This window comes from Pan troglodytes, chromosome 19, assembly GCF_028858775.2.
Source record: "Pan troglodytes isolate AG18354 chromosome 19, NHGRI_mPanTro3-v2.0_pri, whole genome shotgun sequence".
NCBI lineage: Eukaryota > Metazoa > Chordata > Mammalia > Primates > Hominidae > Pan > Pan troglodytes.
Window position 1 is genome coordinate 23845543 of NC_072417.2, and position 17325 is coordinate 23862867.

A 17325-nucleotide genomic window follows, 5' to 3' on the forward strand; every position below is an offset into this window, starting at 1 on the left:
TTCAGGTAGCTGAGACTACAGGTGCATGCCAACACACCTGGCTGATTTTTTTTAATTTTATTTTTTGTAGAAACAGGGTCTCACTGTGTTGCCCAGGCTGGGCTCAGCGTTTTTTTTTGTTTGTTTGTTTGTTTGTTTTTTTAATTTAGAGATAGGGACTTGCTTTGTTGCCCAGACTGGGATGCAGTGACATGATCATAGCTCACTGCAGCCTCGACCTCCTTGGCTCAGGCGTGCACCACCGTGCCTGGCTAATTTAAACTTTTTAAATTTTTTCTAAGATGGAGTCTTGCTGTCACCCAGGCTGGAGTGCAGTAGCATGATCTTGGCTCATTGCTACCTCCGCCTCCCCGGTTCAAACAATTCTCCTGCCTCAGCCTCCCAAGTAGCTGGGATTACAGGCACATGCCACCACACCCAGTGGATGTTTGTATTTTTAGTAGCGATGGGGTTTCACCATGTTGGCCAGGCTGGTCTTGAACTCGTGACCTCAAGTGATCCACCCGCCTCGGCCTCTCAAAATGCTGGGATTATAAGCGTGAACCACTGTGCCTGCCCTAACATTTTTTTTGGTAGAGTCAGGGGCCTTGCTATGTTGCCCAGTCTGGTCTTGCACCCCTGGACTCAAGCCATCCTCCTGTCTTGGCCTCCTAAAGTGTTAGGGTTACAGGTATGAGCCACCAATCCTGGCCTGATTCAATATTTTGATTCATTGTTATTTATTTACTCTTAGGTATTCTAGAACAGAACTTCAAGTAGAGTACTGTATTTTTTTAGTTCCTAACTGTCCAATTTGTAGGGAACTATATATATATATAGTGTATATATATATATATATACACTATATATATATATAGTTTTACCATATTGGCCAGGCGGGTCTGGAACTCCTGATCTTGTGATCTGCCCTCCTCTGCCTCCCAAAGTGCTGGGATTACAGGTGTGAGCCACCGCTCCCAGCCAATTTTTGTATTTTTAGTAGAGAGGGGGTTTCACTATGTTGGCCAAGATGGTCTCAATCTCTTGACCTCATGATCCGCCCACCTCAGCCTCCCAAAGTGTTGGGATTACAGGCGTGAGCCACTACGTCCAGCCCCCCAGCTAATTTGTTAAAAAATTTTTTGTAGAGACAGGGTTTTGCCATGTTGCCCAGGCTGGTCTCAAACCCCTGAGCTCAAAGTATCCACCTACCTGTCTCCCAAAGTGCTGGAGTTACAGGTGTGAGCTACCATGCCTGTCCAGGAACAGTATTTTATTAGAAATGTTCAGGCACACTGGGCGTGGTGGCTCATGCCTGTAATTCCAGCACTTTGGGAGGCTGAAGCGGGCAGATCACTTGTGGTCAGGAGTTCGAGACCAGCTTGGCCAACAGGGTGAAACCCCATCTCTTCTCAAAATACAAAAATTAGCTGGGTGTGGTGGCACGTGCCTGTAATACCAGCTACTCTGGAGGCTGAGGCAGTGAGGCAGGAGAATCACTTGAACCCAGGAGGTGGAGGTTATAGTGAGCCTACATCATGCCACTGCACTCCAGCCTGGGCAACAGAGCGAGACTCCATCTCAAAACAAAAAAAATGTTCAGGCACAAGCTTTCAGCTAGGGAACAGTTGCCCTGGGGATGCTGATATTCAGAAGATATATTTTTGAGAGCCTATTTGTTGCTAGCTAAGAATAAAGGCTTTGTCTGGGTGCGGTGGCGCATGCCTGTAACCCCAACACTTTGGGAGGCTGAGGCAGGTAGATTACCTGAGGTCAGGAGTTCGAGACCAGCCTGGTCAACATGGCAAAACCCCGTCTCTACTAAAAAAAAAAAAAAATACAAAAATTAGCTGGGCATGGTGTCACATGTCTGTAACCCCAGCTACTTGGGAGGCTGAGGCAGGAGAATCACTTGAACCCAGGAGGTGGAGGTTGCATTGAGCTGAGATCGTGCCATTGCACTCCAGCCTGGGCAACAAGAGAGAAACTCCATCTCAAAAAAATAAAAATAAAAAGAATGAAGGCTTTCCAAGAGCCTACCCCAGATTCAAAACATAGGGAACATGCAGGGGCCCTTACGATGACAGTTCTTTGCCACTCTGGTCTGCCATCCCTTGACACCCACCAGGCTTGCAGGCGTCACAAGCAGTTCTGGGCAGCAGCTGCAGTGTTTCCTAAGCCCTCTGTGAGGGCAGCTGGTTGGAAGACCCAAATACACAGAGAAGGCAAACTGAGAGTGGCTCATTGGAGTCAGTAGGTCACACCCAGCAGGCTCCTCTCTGGCTTCTCTGTTTCCCTTGTTGTATCAGCTGTCTCAGCCTGTTAAATACTTGTAGTAGGAATCCCTCTGGATTCCCCACGGCACCTGTGCCTTCCTGGTCTGGGCATGTGGAAATAAGATGGCCCAGCTGGTGACTGAATAACAAGATGAAGTGCATATTGCTTGGATTTTGTTCTTTTGGCTCCTCCCTTTTCCTTCCATGTCACTGCGTGCAGACAAGATGTGTGTCCTTGGTGTTCATTAAATCACTCACTTGTGGGACGCAGTGGCTCATGCATTTAATCCCAGCACTTTGGGAGGCTGAGGCGGGAGGATTGCTGGAGGCCAGAAGTTCAGGACCAGCCTGGGCAATATAGCAAGACCCCATCTCTACAAAAATAAAAAAAAGTAGCTGGGTGTGGTGGCGCACACCTATAGTCTCAGCTACTCTGTAGGCTGAGGTGGGAAGATCGCTTGAGCCCAGGAGTTTGTGACTGCATTGTGTAGGATCATGGCACTGCACTCCAGCCTGGGCAGAAGAGTGAGACCCTGTCTCTTAAAAACAAAAACAAACAAACAGAAATAAGGGTTACCCAGCATCAGGCATGATTAGAAGCCGGTTTTTTTTGTTCGTTTTGTTTTTGTTGTTGTTGTTTTTTTAAGACAGAGTCTCTGTCACACAGGCTGGAGTGCAGTGGCACAAGCTCAGCTCACTGCAGCCTGCGTCTCCCGGGTTCAAGTGATTGTCCTGCCTCAGCCTCCCAAGTAGCTGGGACTACAGGTGCACACCACCATGCCCGGTGCTAATTTTTGTATTTTCAGTAGAGACAGGGTTTCACAATGTTGGCCAGGCTAGTCTGAACTCCTGGCCTCAAGTGATCTTCCTGCCTTGGCCTCCCAAAGTGCTGGGATTATAGGAATGAGCCACTGTGCCTGGCCTAGAAGCCTTTTAATATTGATGTGCTTTGATATCGAATGCATATACTTTTCTCCTTTGCCCACATCAAGGTGCTATATATAAAACGGGCACAGGAGGAAACACTGGTTAGTATACAAGGACTGTGTTTTCACTGGGAATCATGCAGAATGAAAGGAGAGCCAGGTAAGCACAGATTGTCATGTGCAGTGATTTCAAGTAAGCCATATGCACATTAATAACAAATATTTGTAAGTTTATGCTTCTTGGTTTGCCTGAACCCAGTGTGTTCTTAAACTTGGTGCTTTTTATTCTTTGAGATGCTAACCAGTTAGTGCTTCTAACTGATTGGTAGTGAGGCCAGCAGCTAGCATGTTTGCATTGAAAATGGGTGTAGTATGGGTGATAGTCATTGAATTTTTATGGTTACTTTTTTTTTTTTTTTTGAGATGGAGTCTCTCTCTGTCACCCAGGCTAGAGTGCAGTGGTGCAAGCTCGGCTAACTGAAACCTCCGCCTCCCGGGTTCAAGCAATTCCTCTGCCTCAGCCTCCCAAGTAGATGGGACTACAGGTGCATGTTACTGTGCCCGGCTAATTTTTGTAATTTTTGTAGAGATGGGGTTTTGCTATGTTGACCAGGCTGGTCTCGAACTCCTGGGCTCAAGTGATCTGCCTGCCTTGGCCTCCCAAAGTGCTGGGATTACAAGCATGAGCCACTGCTCTTGGCCTGGAAAAAATTTTTCTATGTTTTGCTGCATAAAGAAAATGAAAAGACAAGCCATAGACTGGGAGAAATAATTTGCAAAACATACATCTTATAGAGTACTTGTGTCCAGAATGTATAAAGAACTCTTTTTATTTGTGTGTGTGTGTGTGTGTGTGTGTGTGTGTGTTTAATACGGACACTATGTTGTCCACACTGGTCTCGAACCCCTGGCTCAAGTGATCGGCCTTCCTCAGCCTCCCAAAGTGCTAGGATTACAGGTGTGAGTGACCACGCCCAGCCAAGAACTCTTAATAAGGCAGCCCGGGCTTGGTGGTTTATGCTTGTAATTCCAGCACTTTGGGAGGCTGAGGTGGGAGGATGATTTGAGATCAGGAGTTTGAGACTAGCCTAGGGAACACAGGGAGACCCCATCACTACATAAAATTAAAAACAAACAAACAAACAAACAAACCTGCCAGGCATAGTGGTCCTTGCTTGTGGTTCCAGATGCTTGGGAGGCTGAGGTGGGAGGATTGCTTTAGCCAAGGAGGTCAAGGCTGCAGTGAGCCATGATTATGCCAGTACACTCCAGCCTGGGCAACAGAGCAAGACCTATCTCAAAAAAGAAAATAATAATGATAATAAGACAATCCAGGCTGGGCATGGTGGCTCATGCCTGTAATCCCAGCACTTTGGGAGGCCGAGGCAGGTGAATCACCTGAGGTCAGGAGTTTGAGACCAGCCTGGCCAACGTGGTGAAACCCTGTCTTTACTAAAAATACAAAAATTAGCTGGGCGTGGTGGTGTGGGCCTGTAGTCCTAGCTACTCTGGAGGCTGAGGCAGGAGAATTGCTTGAACCTGGGAGGCAGAGGTTGTGGTGAGCTGAGATGGTGCCACTGCACTCCAGTCTGGGTGACAGAGCAAGACTCCATCTCAAAAAAAAGACAGTCCAATTAAAAATGGGCAAAAGCTTTGAATACTGTATCAGAGAAGATACAGTAATTACAAATAAGCACATAAGATGCTTGATATCATTAGACATAAAGGGAAGTACAAGTGAACACCACAGTGTGAAACTGCTATACTTCTGCTAAAATGACTGAGATCAGAAAGGCTAACAGTACCCAGTGTTGGTGAGTGGGTGGCAGATTTTGAACTATCAAACATTAGGGCCGGGCGCTGTGGCTTACACCTGTAATCCCAGCACTTTGGGAGGTCGAGGCGGGTGGATCACGAGGTCAGGAGTTCGAGACCAGCCTGGCCAACATAGTGAAACCCCATCTCTACTAAAAATACAAAAAATTAGCCAGGCGTGGTGGCGGGCGCCTGTAATCCCAGCTACTCGGGAGACTGAGGCAGGAGAATCACTTGAACCCCAGAGGCGGAGGTTGCAGTGAGCCAAGATCGTGCCATTGCACTCCAGCAAAAAAAAAAGAAAAAAAAAAGAAAACGGTTTGACAGTTCCTTTTTTTTTTTTTTTGAGACGGAGTCTGGCTCTGTTGCCCAGGCTGGAGTGCAGTGGCGCATTAATCTCAGCTCACTGCAAGCTCCGCCTCCCGAGTTCACGCCTTTCTCCTGCCTCAGCCTCCCGAGTAGCTAGGACTACAGGCGCCCACCACCATCCCCTGCTGATTTTTTGCATTTTTAGTAGAGACGGGGTTTCACCGTGTTAGCCAGGATGGTCTCGATCTCCTGACCCCGTGATCCATCCGCCTCGGCCTCCCAAAGTGCTGGGATTGCAGGCGTGAGCCACTGCACCCGACCATTTTGTTTTGTTTTTAAGGAAACTTCACTAGCAGGAAAACAATTACTTTAAAAATTAAACATACACTTACCATATGACCCAGAAATTCTACTCTTAGTTATCTACCTAAGTAAAAACATGTCCACACACAGAGACTTTTTACTTTTAAAAAGCAAAATCTTTTTACTTTTAAAAAGTAAAACGTTGGCTGGGCATGGTGACTCACACCTGTAATCCCAGCACTTTGGGAGGCCGAGGCGGGCGGATCATGAGGTCAGGAGATCAAGACCATCCTGGCTAACAGGGTGAAACCCTGTCTCTACTAAAAATACAAAAATTATCCGGGCGTGGTGGCGGGCGCCTGTAGTCCCAGCTACTCGGGAGGCTGAGGCAGGAGAATGGCGTGAACCCAGGAGGCGGAGCTTGCAGTGAGCCAAGATCGCGCCACTGCACTCCAACCTGGGAGACAGAGCGAGACTCCGTCTCAAAAAAAAAAAAAAAAAAAAAGTAAAATGTTTTTACTTTTACATACACAAAGACTTGTGTGTGACTGCTGCCAAAAACTGGAAACAGCCGGGTAGGGTGGCTCACGCCTGTAATCCCAGCACCTTAGGAGGCCAAGGTGGGTGGATCGTTTGAGCTCAGGAGTTCAAGACTATCCTGGGCAATACGGTGAAACCCTGTCTCTACAAAAAAATACAACACCTTAGCTGGGCGTGGTGGTGTGCTTCTGTGGTCCCAGCTACTTGGGAAGCTGAGGTGGGAGGATTGCTTGAGCCCAGTGGGTGGAGGTTGCAGTGGGCTGAGATTGTGCCATTACATTCCAGCCTGGGTGATAGAGTGAGACTCTGTTTCAGAAAACACAAAAAACAAAACTGGAAACAATTCAGATTTTGATCAACTGTCCATCAACTAGTGAATGAATATATAAAAGGTAGAACTGTATCCTCATAGTGGAATGCTTCCTAGCAATTTAAAAAACTATTGGTACATGAAACAAAATGGATGAACCTTAGAAATGTGCTAAGTGGAAGAAGCCAGAGACGTAAGTCAACACATTGTATCATTCCATTTATATGAAATATCTAGTAAAGGAAAAACTATAGAAATAGATTTAAGGCCAGGCATGGTGGCTTACGCTTGTAATCCCAGCACTTTGGGAGGCTGAGGCGGGCAGATCACGAGGTCAGGAGTTCGAGACCAGCCTGACCAACATAGTGAAACCCTGTGTCTACTAAAAATACAAAAATTAGCCGGGCGTGGTGGTGGGCACCTGTAATCCCAGCTACTTGGGAGGCTGAGGCAGGAGAATCGCTTGAACCTGGGAGGCGGAGGTTGCAGTGAGCTGAGATTGCACCACTGCACTCCAGCCTGGGTGACAGAGCAAGACTTTGTCTCAAAAAAAAAGAAATAGATTTTAAAAAGTAATCTTGGTGGCCCTCCCAAGCCTAAAAGGCACATTCTACACTTTCTCTACTGAGGGCAGCTTTTATTGGTTCTCTCCAGTGGTTTGGCAAAAACCATAAACTTACTAACTTGGAATAATTGGGCCATTTATAGGTATATGGTCATTTGCAAAAATATGTGGGAAAATTTAGATTTGTACAGCAGCTAAATTGAGGGTAGAGTGATAATCGTTTGCTTTACAAAAGAAGGCATATTCATGTTCTGCATGAGTTTTCATGACAAAAAAGGGCAAGGTAATCTCCTTCTCCCCACCCTCAATTTTGAGAAAAGGAAACACTTCTAGTTTCTTTTATTGAGAGTGGTCTCCCCCATTGATGGGGACCCCTAATTGATGGGGTCCTCTCTAGGAGATTTTATCCCATTTGTACAGCTTCCTGGTAAAAGCAGATCTGTGTAGCTGAGTCCGGATCCCTAAAGTATTACTGTAGGTTGAGTATATTGGGGGCAAACTGAAAATACATACAGTCAGCTTACAGTCATTTCTGCTGACTTTTCTAAGTGCTCCCTTACATCATTTAGCATTTGGGATGTTTGCATTAGAATTGAAATAGAGAATTGTCTAGTCCATTCTCCTTTGCTTTTGGAGACTTTAGGGGAGATTGCACTTGCGCATCTGGTATTTTGGCGGGGGTGGGGGGTGTATTTTGAAATCATTGTTCTATAACCAGTGTGTCATTGTTACTCAGCCTGTCTAAAGAATCACTTCTGGCTGAGATTTATATCCATTTTATTTTCTCTCTGGCAAAAATTCAAGTGGCTCTTCTTCCAGCTTTTTTTTCTCCCCTTCTCTAGCTTAATTTGTCAGTTCCATTCTTAAACATTCTGCATAGATGCCTGGTTTCCTGAGCCAACTCTTGTCTCTTACTAAATGGGGTGATGTTATGTTTTTAAGCTGCTATGTAGGTGACAACGACATTTTACTCTTTGAACGTTCAGACTATCTAGTCAACACAAGCTTTATAGAAGCAGCTTTCTCTGACCCAGCATTCGGAGATGATTTGGATTTTCAGGAATAAACGTTTTTAAAGGGGATTGAGGTTTCAAAGTGAGATCTTCCAGCCTGCTTATAACGTAAATGCCCGCCTGTCCACTAGATGCTTCCCAGGAGCTCTGCCACCCTCCAGTTTTTCCTTCTTTCCTTAAAGACTTCAGGTTTTTTTTTTTTTTTTTTTTTTTTTTAATAGAGGCAGGGTCCCACTATGTTGCCCAGGCTGGTCTGTAACTACTGGGCTCAAGTGATCTTCCTCCCTCAGCCTCCCAAAATGCTGGGATTACAGGCGTGAGCCACAGCGCTGGCCGACTTCAGATTTTCTTAAGGCATTGTTTGGAAAGCAAGATTCAAGGAAACTCCTCCTTAGGTTGCAGTGAGCTGAGATTGTGCCACTGCACCAGCCTGGGCCACAGAGCAAGACTCCATCTCAAAAAAAAAAAAAAAAGGAAACTCCTCCTTGTTACCGGGGTTTTTTTTGGTGCTTGAGTAAGCGTTGCTTGTTGCTGCTTAAAATACATCATCAGCAGCTCTTTCCATAGAAACTACAAGGCTTTCTTGTTACAGTTGGGATTGCCACTGCTTGGAATGCTGTCAGACTGTGTGTTTATTTGTCTGTAAAGTTATAGCCTGGTAGGGCCAGAATGGCAGCCAGTCTTGAAAGATTATATATATTGCTGCTGTATTTGTCTCTCTCCATGTCCTAGAGATCCTGTGAAAAAGGAGCTCTGGCTTCAGATCACTGCAGGGTTTTGCCATTCTTCCCTCTCTTACCCGGGGAGGCTGAAATGACAGCGTGAGCTGGCCTTCTGTGCTCACGCCTGCTCCTCCTTCCTAAGACAGTCTTTGAAACTTGCAAGGACAAGAATACCCATGGCAATTGAAGGCCTCCTTTTTTTTCATAGTCAAACCTAAGCCTTGAGAAAGTGCTTAATTTTATAAACAAAGAATTAGACACTTGGTTTACTTCCTCTGCTATAAAACTATGCTTGGAGCCAGGCGTGGTGGCTCATGCCTGTAATACCAGCACTTTGGGAGGCTGAGGCGGGTGGATCACCTGAGCTCAGGAGTTCAAGACCGGCCTGGCCAACATGGTGAAATCCTGTCTCTACTAAAAATACAAAAAAATGGCCAGGTGTGGTAGCTCACGCCTGTAATCCTAGCACTTTGGGAGGCCCAGGTGGGTGGATCACGAGGTCAGGAGATCGAGACCATCCTGGCTAACACAGTGAAACCCCATCTCTACTAAAAAACTACAAAAAAATTAGCTGGGCGTGGTGGCAGGCGCCTGTAGTCCCAGCTACTCGGGAGGCTGAGGCAGGAGAATGACGTGAACCTGGGAGGCGGAGCTTGCAGTGAGCAGAGCTTGCGCCACTGCACTCCAGCCTGGGCGACACAGCGAGACTCCGTCTCAAAAAAAAAAAAAAATTAGCTGGGGGTGGTGGCGGGCATCTGTAATCCCAGCTACTCTGGAGGCTGAGACAGGAGAATCGCTTGAACCCAGGAGGAGGAGGTTGCAGTGAGCTGAGATCGTGCCATTGTACTCCAGCCTGGGCAACAAGAGTGAAACTCAATCCCAAGAAAAAAAACTATGCTTAGTTTATGGTTTGATGGATCACTGTAAAAGCAGAATATAAATGTTTGAAGATTCCAAGCATTAAGGTACTTTTGGAACATGCTGTAGGTATGGCTCCCCCATTTTTTTTTTGAGACGGAGTCTTGCTCTGTCGCCCAGGCTGGAGTGTAGTGGTACAATCTCGGCTCACTGCAGTCTCTGCCTCCCGGGTTCAAGCGATTCTCCTGTCTCAGCCTCCTGAGTAGGCGGGATTACAGGTGCACACCACCACACCCATCTAATTTTTGTATTTTTAGTAGAGACGGGGTTTCACCGTGTTGGCCAGGTTGGTCTCAAACTCCTGACCTCAGGTGATCCGCCCACCTCGGCCTCACAAAGTGCTGGGATTATAGGCGTGAGCCACTGGGCCCAGCCAGTGCCTCTTTTTATTTAAGGAACTGATGTTTGGGGACAAATTGTGTGTTCTTGCGCGTGTTTGCACATGTGCTGCAGCATTCTTAGACTCAGCTGTTCATGTTCATGGGTCTGAAGAGTCTCCAGATTATTTGTTGGACTTTTAAGATGCATTGTTTGCCTTTAATTTGTTTTAACTACCTTGTCTAGCACATTTGTTTTGTCTTACACTCAAACAAATTTGTACCTCTGGAATCTCTAGCAACCAATAGTGTGGGGTAGGGATCAGAAATGTGCTGGAGAGGTGATAGGGATTGACAGGGTAGAAGTTACGAGATTGTAGTAGACTACCAGATTTTACTAGATTTTCTTTTGATCAGTTTGTGGATGGTTCCACCAGAGGGCAGTGAAGGAACAGACATGACGTAGAATTCAGACTCTTCGTTTTTCTCAAAAGCAGGACAGGGTTGCCTTTAGCTGAAGTTAAAGGTGGACAGCGTTTATGGTTAGATTTACTTGAGTCCTGGCTCCCTATGTGAGCACAGATAATGTTCTGTAAGAGTTTTTAGAGTCTCAAATTGTGGTCTGTGAAGGTGTGGTATGTATTAATTTTTAAACTGGAGGCTCTAGCACAACAGCTGATAAATCTTAATTTTCGCCTTGAATGGAAATTCTGTGTGTGTGTGTGTGTGTGTGTGTGTGTGTGTGTGTGTATTTTTTTTTTTTTTTAAAGAGACAGAGTCTCACTTCTTTGCCCAGGCTGGAGTACAGTAGCATGATCTCGGCACACTGCAACATCTGCCTGCTGTGTTCAAGTGATTCTGCTGCCTCAGCCTTCTGAGTAGCTGGGATTACAGGCACGCACCACCATGCCCGGCTAATTTTTGTAATTTTAGTAGAGACGGGGTTTCACAATGTTGGCCAGGCTGGTCTCGAACTCCCTACCTCAATGATGCACCCAGTTAGAAGTGTGTGTGTGTGTATGTGTATGTATTTTTTTTTGTTTGGTTTTGTTTTGTTTTGAGACGGAGTCTTGCTCTGTCACCCAGGCTAGAGTGCAGTGGCGCAATCTCAGCTCCCTGCAGCCTTCTCCTGGGTTCAAGCAATTCTCTGCCTCAGCCTCCCAAGTAGCTGGGATTACAGGAGCCCGCCACCACGCCTGGCTAATTTTTTTTTTTTTTAATTTTTAGTAGAAACAGGGTTTTAACCATCTTGGCCAGGCTGGTCTTGACCTCCTGACCTCGTGATCCACCTGCCTCGGCCTCCCAAAGTGCTGGGATTACAGGCATGAGCCACCTCCCCTGGCCGGAAATGTATATGTTTTTAAATCTCTGACCATCATTTGCCATCACATAGTCCCCCAGCCACACTCTATAATGTTAAAAGTGCTTTATTTTCTTCCTAGTGCTTATCACTGTCTGAAATCATCTTGATTTCAGTTACTTGTTTATAGTCTGTCTCCCCCACCCACTTCAGGCTATATTTAGCCTAGCATAGTGAATGTCTGGCACATGGTAGGTATGCAGTAAGTATTAGAAGGAAGGAAGGAACGTTTTCTTGGAATACCAGTAACTGTTCAGGTATGTCGTGGATTTTTAAAATTTGTTTCACTTTTCATTTCTGAGAAAACAGAATCTGTCCAAACAAGTCTTTCCTGGCCTCCTTTCTTCAGCTTAGGTCCTGACTGTTGGCAAGAATGAAGATGAATCCTATTCTGAGTCTCTTTCCTCTCTTCCACCCTAGCTTGCCAGCAAAGCACGGACAGAGAAGGAGGAGAAGCTGAGCCAGGCCTATGCAATCAGTGCTGGTGTCTCTCTAGAGGGCCAGCAGCTCTTCCAGACCATTCACAAGACGTGAGTTGGGATCGGAGAGGTCCTTTGTCCTGGGGTAATGCTACCTGGTTGTGCTGTCTGGTGGCAGGCTTTTGGGTGGTTGTCTTCCTAAAAGTCTACTGGGGAAGCTGGGTAGGGTATTGGCAATATGCCAGCATCCAGAGGTGCAGGTGCTGTAGCCCCCTTTCCACACAGAAGAATAGTGTAATCACGGACAAGTTGTCTTCTCTGGTCTTTAGTTGCTTGTCTGTAAAACTTAGTTTTGGATTAGATTATCCCTAAGGATCCCTTCTAGACCTAGTAGTCCATAACTTAGAACTAGTGATTTCTTCTCTTTGATTTTGTTGTTTTGTGCCTTTCTTTAAAAGCTGATGCAGTTTTTATTAAGGGAAAGTTATATCTATATCACTTTTCCCATTGTAGATTGGGATGAACACAGGGAGTTAGAGCAGGCCACCTTCTTACCACCTCTTTAAAGACATTTTGTTGGTCGGGCACGGTGGCTTACGCCTGTAATCCCAGCACTTTGGGAGGCCGAGGTGGGTGGTTCACCTGAGGTCGGGAGTTCCAGACCAGCCTGACCAACATGGTGAAACCCCCATCTCTACTAAAAATACAAAATTAGCCAGGCGTGGTGGTGCATACCTGTAATCCCAGCTACTTGGGAGGCTGAGGCAGGAGATTCGCTTGAACCCTGGAGGTGGAGGTTGTGGTGAGCCAAGATTGTGCATTGCATTCCAGCCTGGGCAACAAGAGCAAAACTCCGTCTCAAAAAAAAAAAAAAAGAAAAACATTTTGTCACAGCAGAAGTCATTTGACTCTCCACTAGCTTCCCTAGCTGCTGAAAAACTGGAACATTTGACACCCCTCTCCACCCCGCCTCCCCCCGCCCCACACTGCCGTCTGTTACTCTGTTTAACCACCCTGGATCTGGTGCACAGATGGCAGCTGGCATCAGAGCTGTTTGAGGCTGTGGTGTGAGTATCTGAACATTTACAGGTATGTGAAGGAACTCCCAGTCGCATCAGCTGCCCTGGGGCTTCCCAAGTGTGAACTGGAATGGGTTTTCCCAGTCTGGCAAGTGCCCAACTGTCTGATAATTGAGAAGAGCCAGTCTGAAGAGCAGCTCCCATTATGGGTGATAAGGGTCAGAGTACAGATCATAGTAAGATGGGGAGTTTGTTCTCTCTCTCTTTTTTTTGAGTCGGAGTCTCACTCTGTCGCCAGGCTGGAGTCCAATGGTGCAATCTTGGCTCACTGCAATCTCTGCCTCCCAGGTTCAAGCGATTCTCCTGCTTCACCCTCCTGAGTAACTGGGACTACAGGCGCGCAGTCCCACGCCCAGCTAATTTTTGTATTTTTAGTAGAGACGGTTTCATCATGTTGACCAGGATGGTCTCGATCTCCTGACCCCATGATCCGCCCGCTTCGGCCTCCAAAGTGCTGGGATTACAGGCGTGAGCCACTGTGCCTGGCCTTTCTTTTTTTTTTTTTTTTTTGAGACAGGGTCTCACTTTTATTGCCTAGGTTGGAGTGCAGTGGTGCGATTTTAGCTTACTGTAGCCTCAATCTCCCCGGCTCTGGTGATTCTCCCACCTCAGCCCCCGGAGTAACTGGGACTACAGACGCATGCCACCACTACTGGCTAATTTTTTGTATGTATTTTTAGTAGAGACGAGTTTTTGCCCTGTTGCCCAGTCTGGTCTCGAACTCCTGGACTCAAGCAATCTACCCGCCTCGGCCTCCCAAAGCGCGGGGATTACAGGTGTGAGCCACCGCGCCCGACCCGTTCTCCTGTCTTTCTAAAGGTGGTATTTCTCCCTAGGCCAATGGTTGACAAACTATGCCAGCAGGCCACATCTGCTCCTCTGTTTTACCTATTGTCCATGCTACTTTTGTACAACTATGGCAGAACTCAGTGCTAGTTGTAACAGATGATATGGACTGCAAAGCCTAAAATGTTTGTTACAAGACCCTTAAGAGAAAAAGTTTGCCAGCCTCTGCCCTAGGCTGCTATCTTAGTTTGGATTCTTGAGGCCACCATCACATTTTTATGACTCTCCAGATCTCTGATGCTTCAGAGTAACAATTTCTGGGCTCTCCCAAGAATAAATGTGCATGAGTTTCATTGCTTTTCTAGCCAGTGGCACCCAAGGAATGTTTCTTGGCTACTGTATGGGCTGCTGGCATCTAGTTGTTGGCTGAGTGGTGAGCTGGGAACTTGGGATCAGCCTTCTGGAGTTATTTATTCATCAGACAGGAGATGTGGGATGCCCCCAAGAGGTTACATTTCGCCTGCTGTCTTCTCCTTCCAGCATTAAAGACTGTAAATGGCAAGAAAAAAACATCGTAGTCATGGAAGAAGTTGTTATTACACCCCCATATCAAGTGGAAAACTGTAAAGGCAAAGAGGGGAGTGCACTGAGCCATGTACGCAAAATAGTAAGTAAAGGAGCCCTCAGACTTTAGGGGAGAGAGGATGGTTCCTCAGGCCTTCAGTCTTTAGCACCAGACCAGGACATTGTGCTACAGTCTCTGCCTCCTCTAGCAGCCCTGTCTGGCCTCCCTGCCTTCCCTGTACTGTGGGGTTCTGCAGTCCTGTGGGAATGGAACCACTGGGTGGTGTGGAATGAAGTGAGTGGGTGACCCTATGTCCTTTGCTGGTTTTTTGGAATTAGCAAGACTGTTCCATGATATTGGGCCTGAGCAGTTTCTCTCATCCCATATTGAGTTTTTCTTTTTTAGAGACAGAGTCTCGCTCTGTCGCCCACGCTGGAGTGCAGTGGCGCGATCTCAGCTCACTGCAACCTCCGCCTCCCGGGTTCAAGCGATTCTCCTGCCTCAGCCTCCCGAGTACCTGGGACTACAGGCGTATGCCACCACACCCGGCTAGAGATGGGGTTTCACCATGTTGGCCAGGCTGGTCTCGAACTCCTGACCTGAAGTGATCTGCCCACCTTGGCCTCCCAAAGGGCTGGGATTGCAGGTATGAGCCACCACGCCTGGCCCCATATTGGGTTTTTCTTAGCTGCAGGTACCATTCTAGAAAGATCTGGTTGGTATAAATCAGTTGCCGTCGGTGTCTCTGACCCTACATATGTCACTGGACTTAGCATTTGTTAAAACAAACTTAAAAAACACTCCTGCTTTTTTTTTTTTTTTCCTCTGAGGAACATTGAGAGACCAACATTGTAGATGTAGGAGGTATGATAAGACTGTAATTCCCCCACCAGCTTTTCATTTTGTACTTGTGTATAGAAGAGAGGAGGAGTTTAGGTCATGATAATCTCCCCTTATTATATTTTATAGTTTAGTTTGTAGATTCACCTTCTTCTAGCCAATCTTAGTGGAAACTGCAAAAAAAAATGTGGCTGAAGCAGGAGGCCCTGGCCTACCTTGTGGTTGGGAAGGCCAATAGACAGCAAGGGCAAAAGTGACTGGATATTACATGGGCTGGACAGCCAGGATGGGGCTGTGGAAACCTGGGTTGGATTGTTTGGGAGACCTTTCTTCCGCATCTCCTTTGTTGACCTGGGTTGCCTGGTCTTTTTCAGGTTGAAAAACATTTTAGAGACGTGGAAAGCCAAAAGATACTGCAACGTTCACAAGCCCAGCAACCACAGAAGGAGGCTGCCCTATCATCCTGAGTCCGTACACATGGAGGACTCTTCCAGCATCCAGCCAAGGAGGCGCTGGTGGTGGCTTCAGCGGAGGCAGGCCGGGGGAGGGAAGGGATCCTATATGTCCTGTTGGCTCTTAACAAAGGGTCAGCATTTCCAAATCTTAGACTTGAACAAACAAAACACCCAACAAAAAAGAACAAGAGAATAATTTAAAAGTTGAATCATTACTTGACTAACAGACTTCGGTCCACCATGTCCTTTTCACAGCCCTCTTCTGGAACAGTCACCTTGTTAATTTTATTTTTGAAAATTCTTTTCCCACTCTGCCCTTTACTTCTGACTTTCCTTTCCTAGTCTGTTCCTGCCATTCTGTTTTTATAAGTGGCTACACTTGCCTTCTGAATGATTGAAAGAAACTTTTACATCTTTTCTTCCAAAATAAAAGTAACAAGCTGACTGTGATTCTTAAGTTGAGACCAGAGCAGCAAATGTCTCACTTTAAATTTTTGTTTTCTTTTCCTTTTTTTCTTTTCTTTTTTTTTTTTTTTTTTTTTTGCACAGGGCATGGCTTGAATTAGTTTTATTTTTCTTAACTTTAAATATATATATGAAAATATATATTAAAATGTTCTCTAAATATTTTCTGCTTCTTGCAGGTCTCTTTTTACTAGATCATGGCTGTTCTTCCCACCTCATCCCTCTGAAAATAAAAATGTATTGCCCTCCCCACCATCCATCATAGCCAGGCCACTAACTTAACTTGGTGCAAGAGATTCTTGCTGCGAACTTTGTAGAGACAGTGTGCAGATAGAATTTGGCTTTGAGGGTTCCTGATGGCTTTTTAGTCTTTAACTGTGTGTGTACCAGTCTCACATTTGGCCCAAACCTCAGGATTCTCCCTCTGCCTGTCTTACTTCATGGTACTAGAAGACCTTCCTCGCCACTCTCTCCACATGAGAGAGTCAGCTGCCCTTTCTCCTGTGCCTCTGCAGGAAGAACTCTCTTGCATGGCACATCTCAGCTCCTCATTGAGGGGTAGTTTTCTTTGATAAGAAACCTGGAGTCCATTTACTCTGACCTCTCTTTAAATCTATATCCAGAGCCACTAGCCCAGGAAAAACTTGGGTGACCCGTAATTTCTCTTCTCCTGCTGTCCTTTTGCTCTTACGCCCCACCCCAACTCCCCTTAAATTTTACAAGCTTATGACAGTTTATATGTGCTCAGCCAATGAGCAGAAAACCTGGAAAGAATTTCTGGACTTTAGCCCACCAGTTTGTCTGGTTGACTAACCTGCTGAGAGCTAAAATTGGCACCCATTGCCCCGTGCCTTCAGGCAGTCTCCTGGGGCAGAGTATGCCACCATCCGAATATCAGGCACTGAGTGGGATGTGGGTGATGCTCACATGACTGGCTAGAGCTTTGGGGGTGGGGTGGGGGTTAACTACTATTTTTTTGGCCATGATCTCTTTCCCCTTCCTTTTTTTTTTAATTAAATAAATGGATCAAATTAAATAATTCAAGCCCTGCCTTCAAAATGAAATTTTTTTTTTTTTAGTATTATTTAGCAAAAACAATAAAACCCAAATTTTTTTAACCATCACTCATGTCTCAGGTTTGTGCGTCCTTTAGAGGCCCCAGGGGAGAGGATCCAAGGTATGTCTGTCTGGTTTGACCTTTCTCTTTAGAGTCTCTTCTTCCTACTATTTACCCTCTCTTTTCATCCCCAAGGACTCATCCAGAAATATAATGCAGGGTATAATTTAAGATGGGGGTCCAGGGTTTGGAGTGGTGTGTAGGTGGAGTGTGGGGAAAAGGCTGTAGTCACATACATAGAACCAT

General features: G+C 46.1%; 1 protein-coding gene across 4 annotated transcripts in view; it reads left to right on the plus strand.

Annotated features, from left to right (window-relative positions):
* Positions 1 to 17086, plus strand: part of LSM12 (LSM12 homolog) — a 32313-nt gene extending 15227 nt beyond the window's left edge. Inside the window, exons 3-6 of one of the 4 annotated variants that reach the window (XR_010153219.1) lie at positions 11774 to 11883; positions 13532 to 13627; positions 14178 to 14848; positions 15417 to 17086. Coding sequence is in view for 2 of the 4 variants with exons in the window: in XM_054671442.2 (XP_054527417.1) it covers positions 11774 to 11883; positions 13532 to 13627; positions 14178 to 14304; positions 15417 to 15509 (426 nt within the window). In the remaining 2 variants the exon portion in view is untranslated. The remainder of the gene's footprint in view (positions 1 to 11773; positions 11884 to 13531; positions 13628 to 14177; positions 14849 to 15416) is intronic. The other 3 variants (XM_054671442.2, XR_010153220.1, XM_054671440.1) reach the window with 3 other exon arrangements.
* The last annotated feature ends 239 nt before the right edge of the window (positions 17087 to 17325 follow it).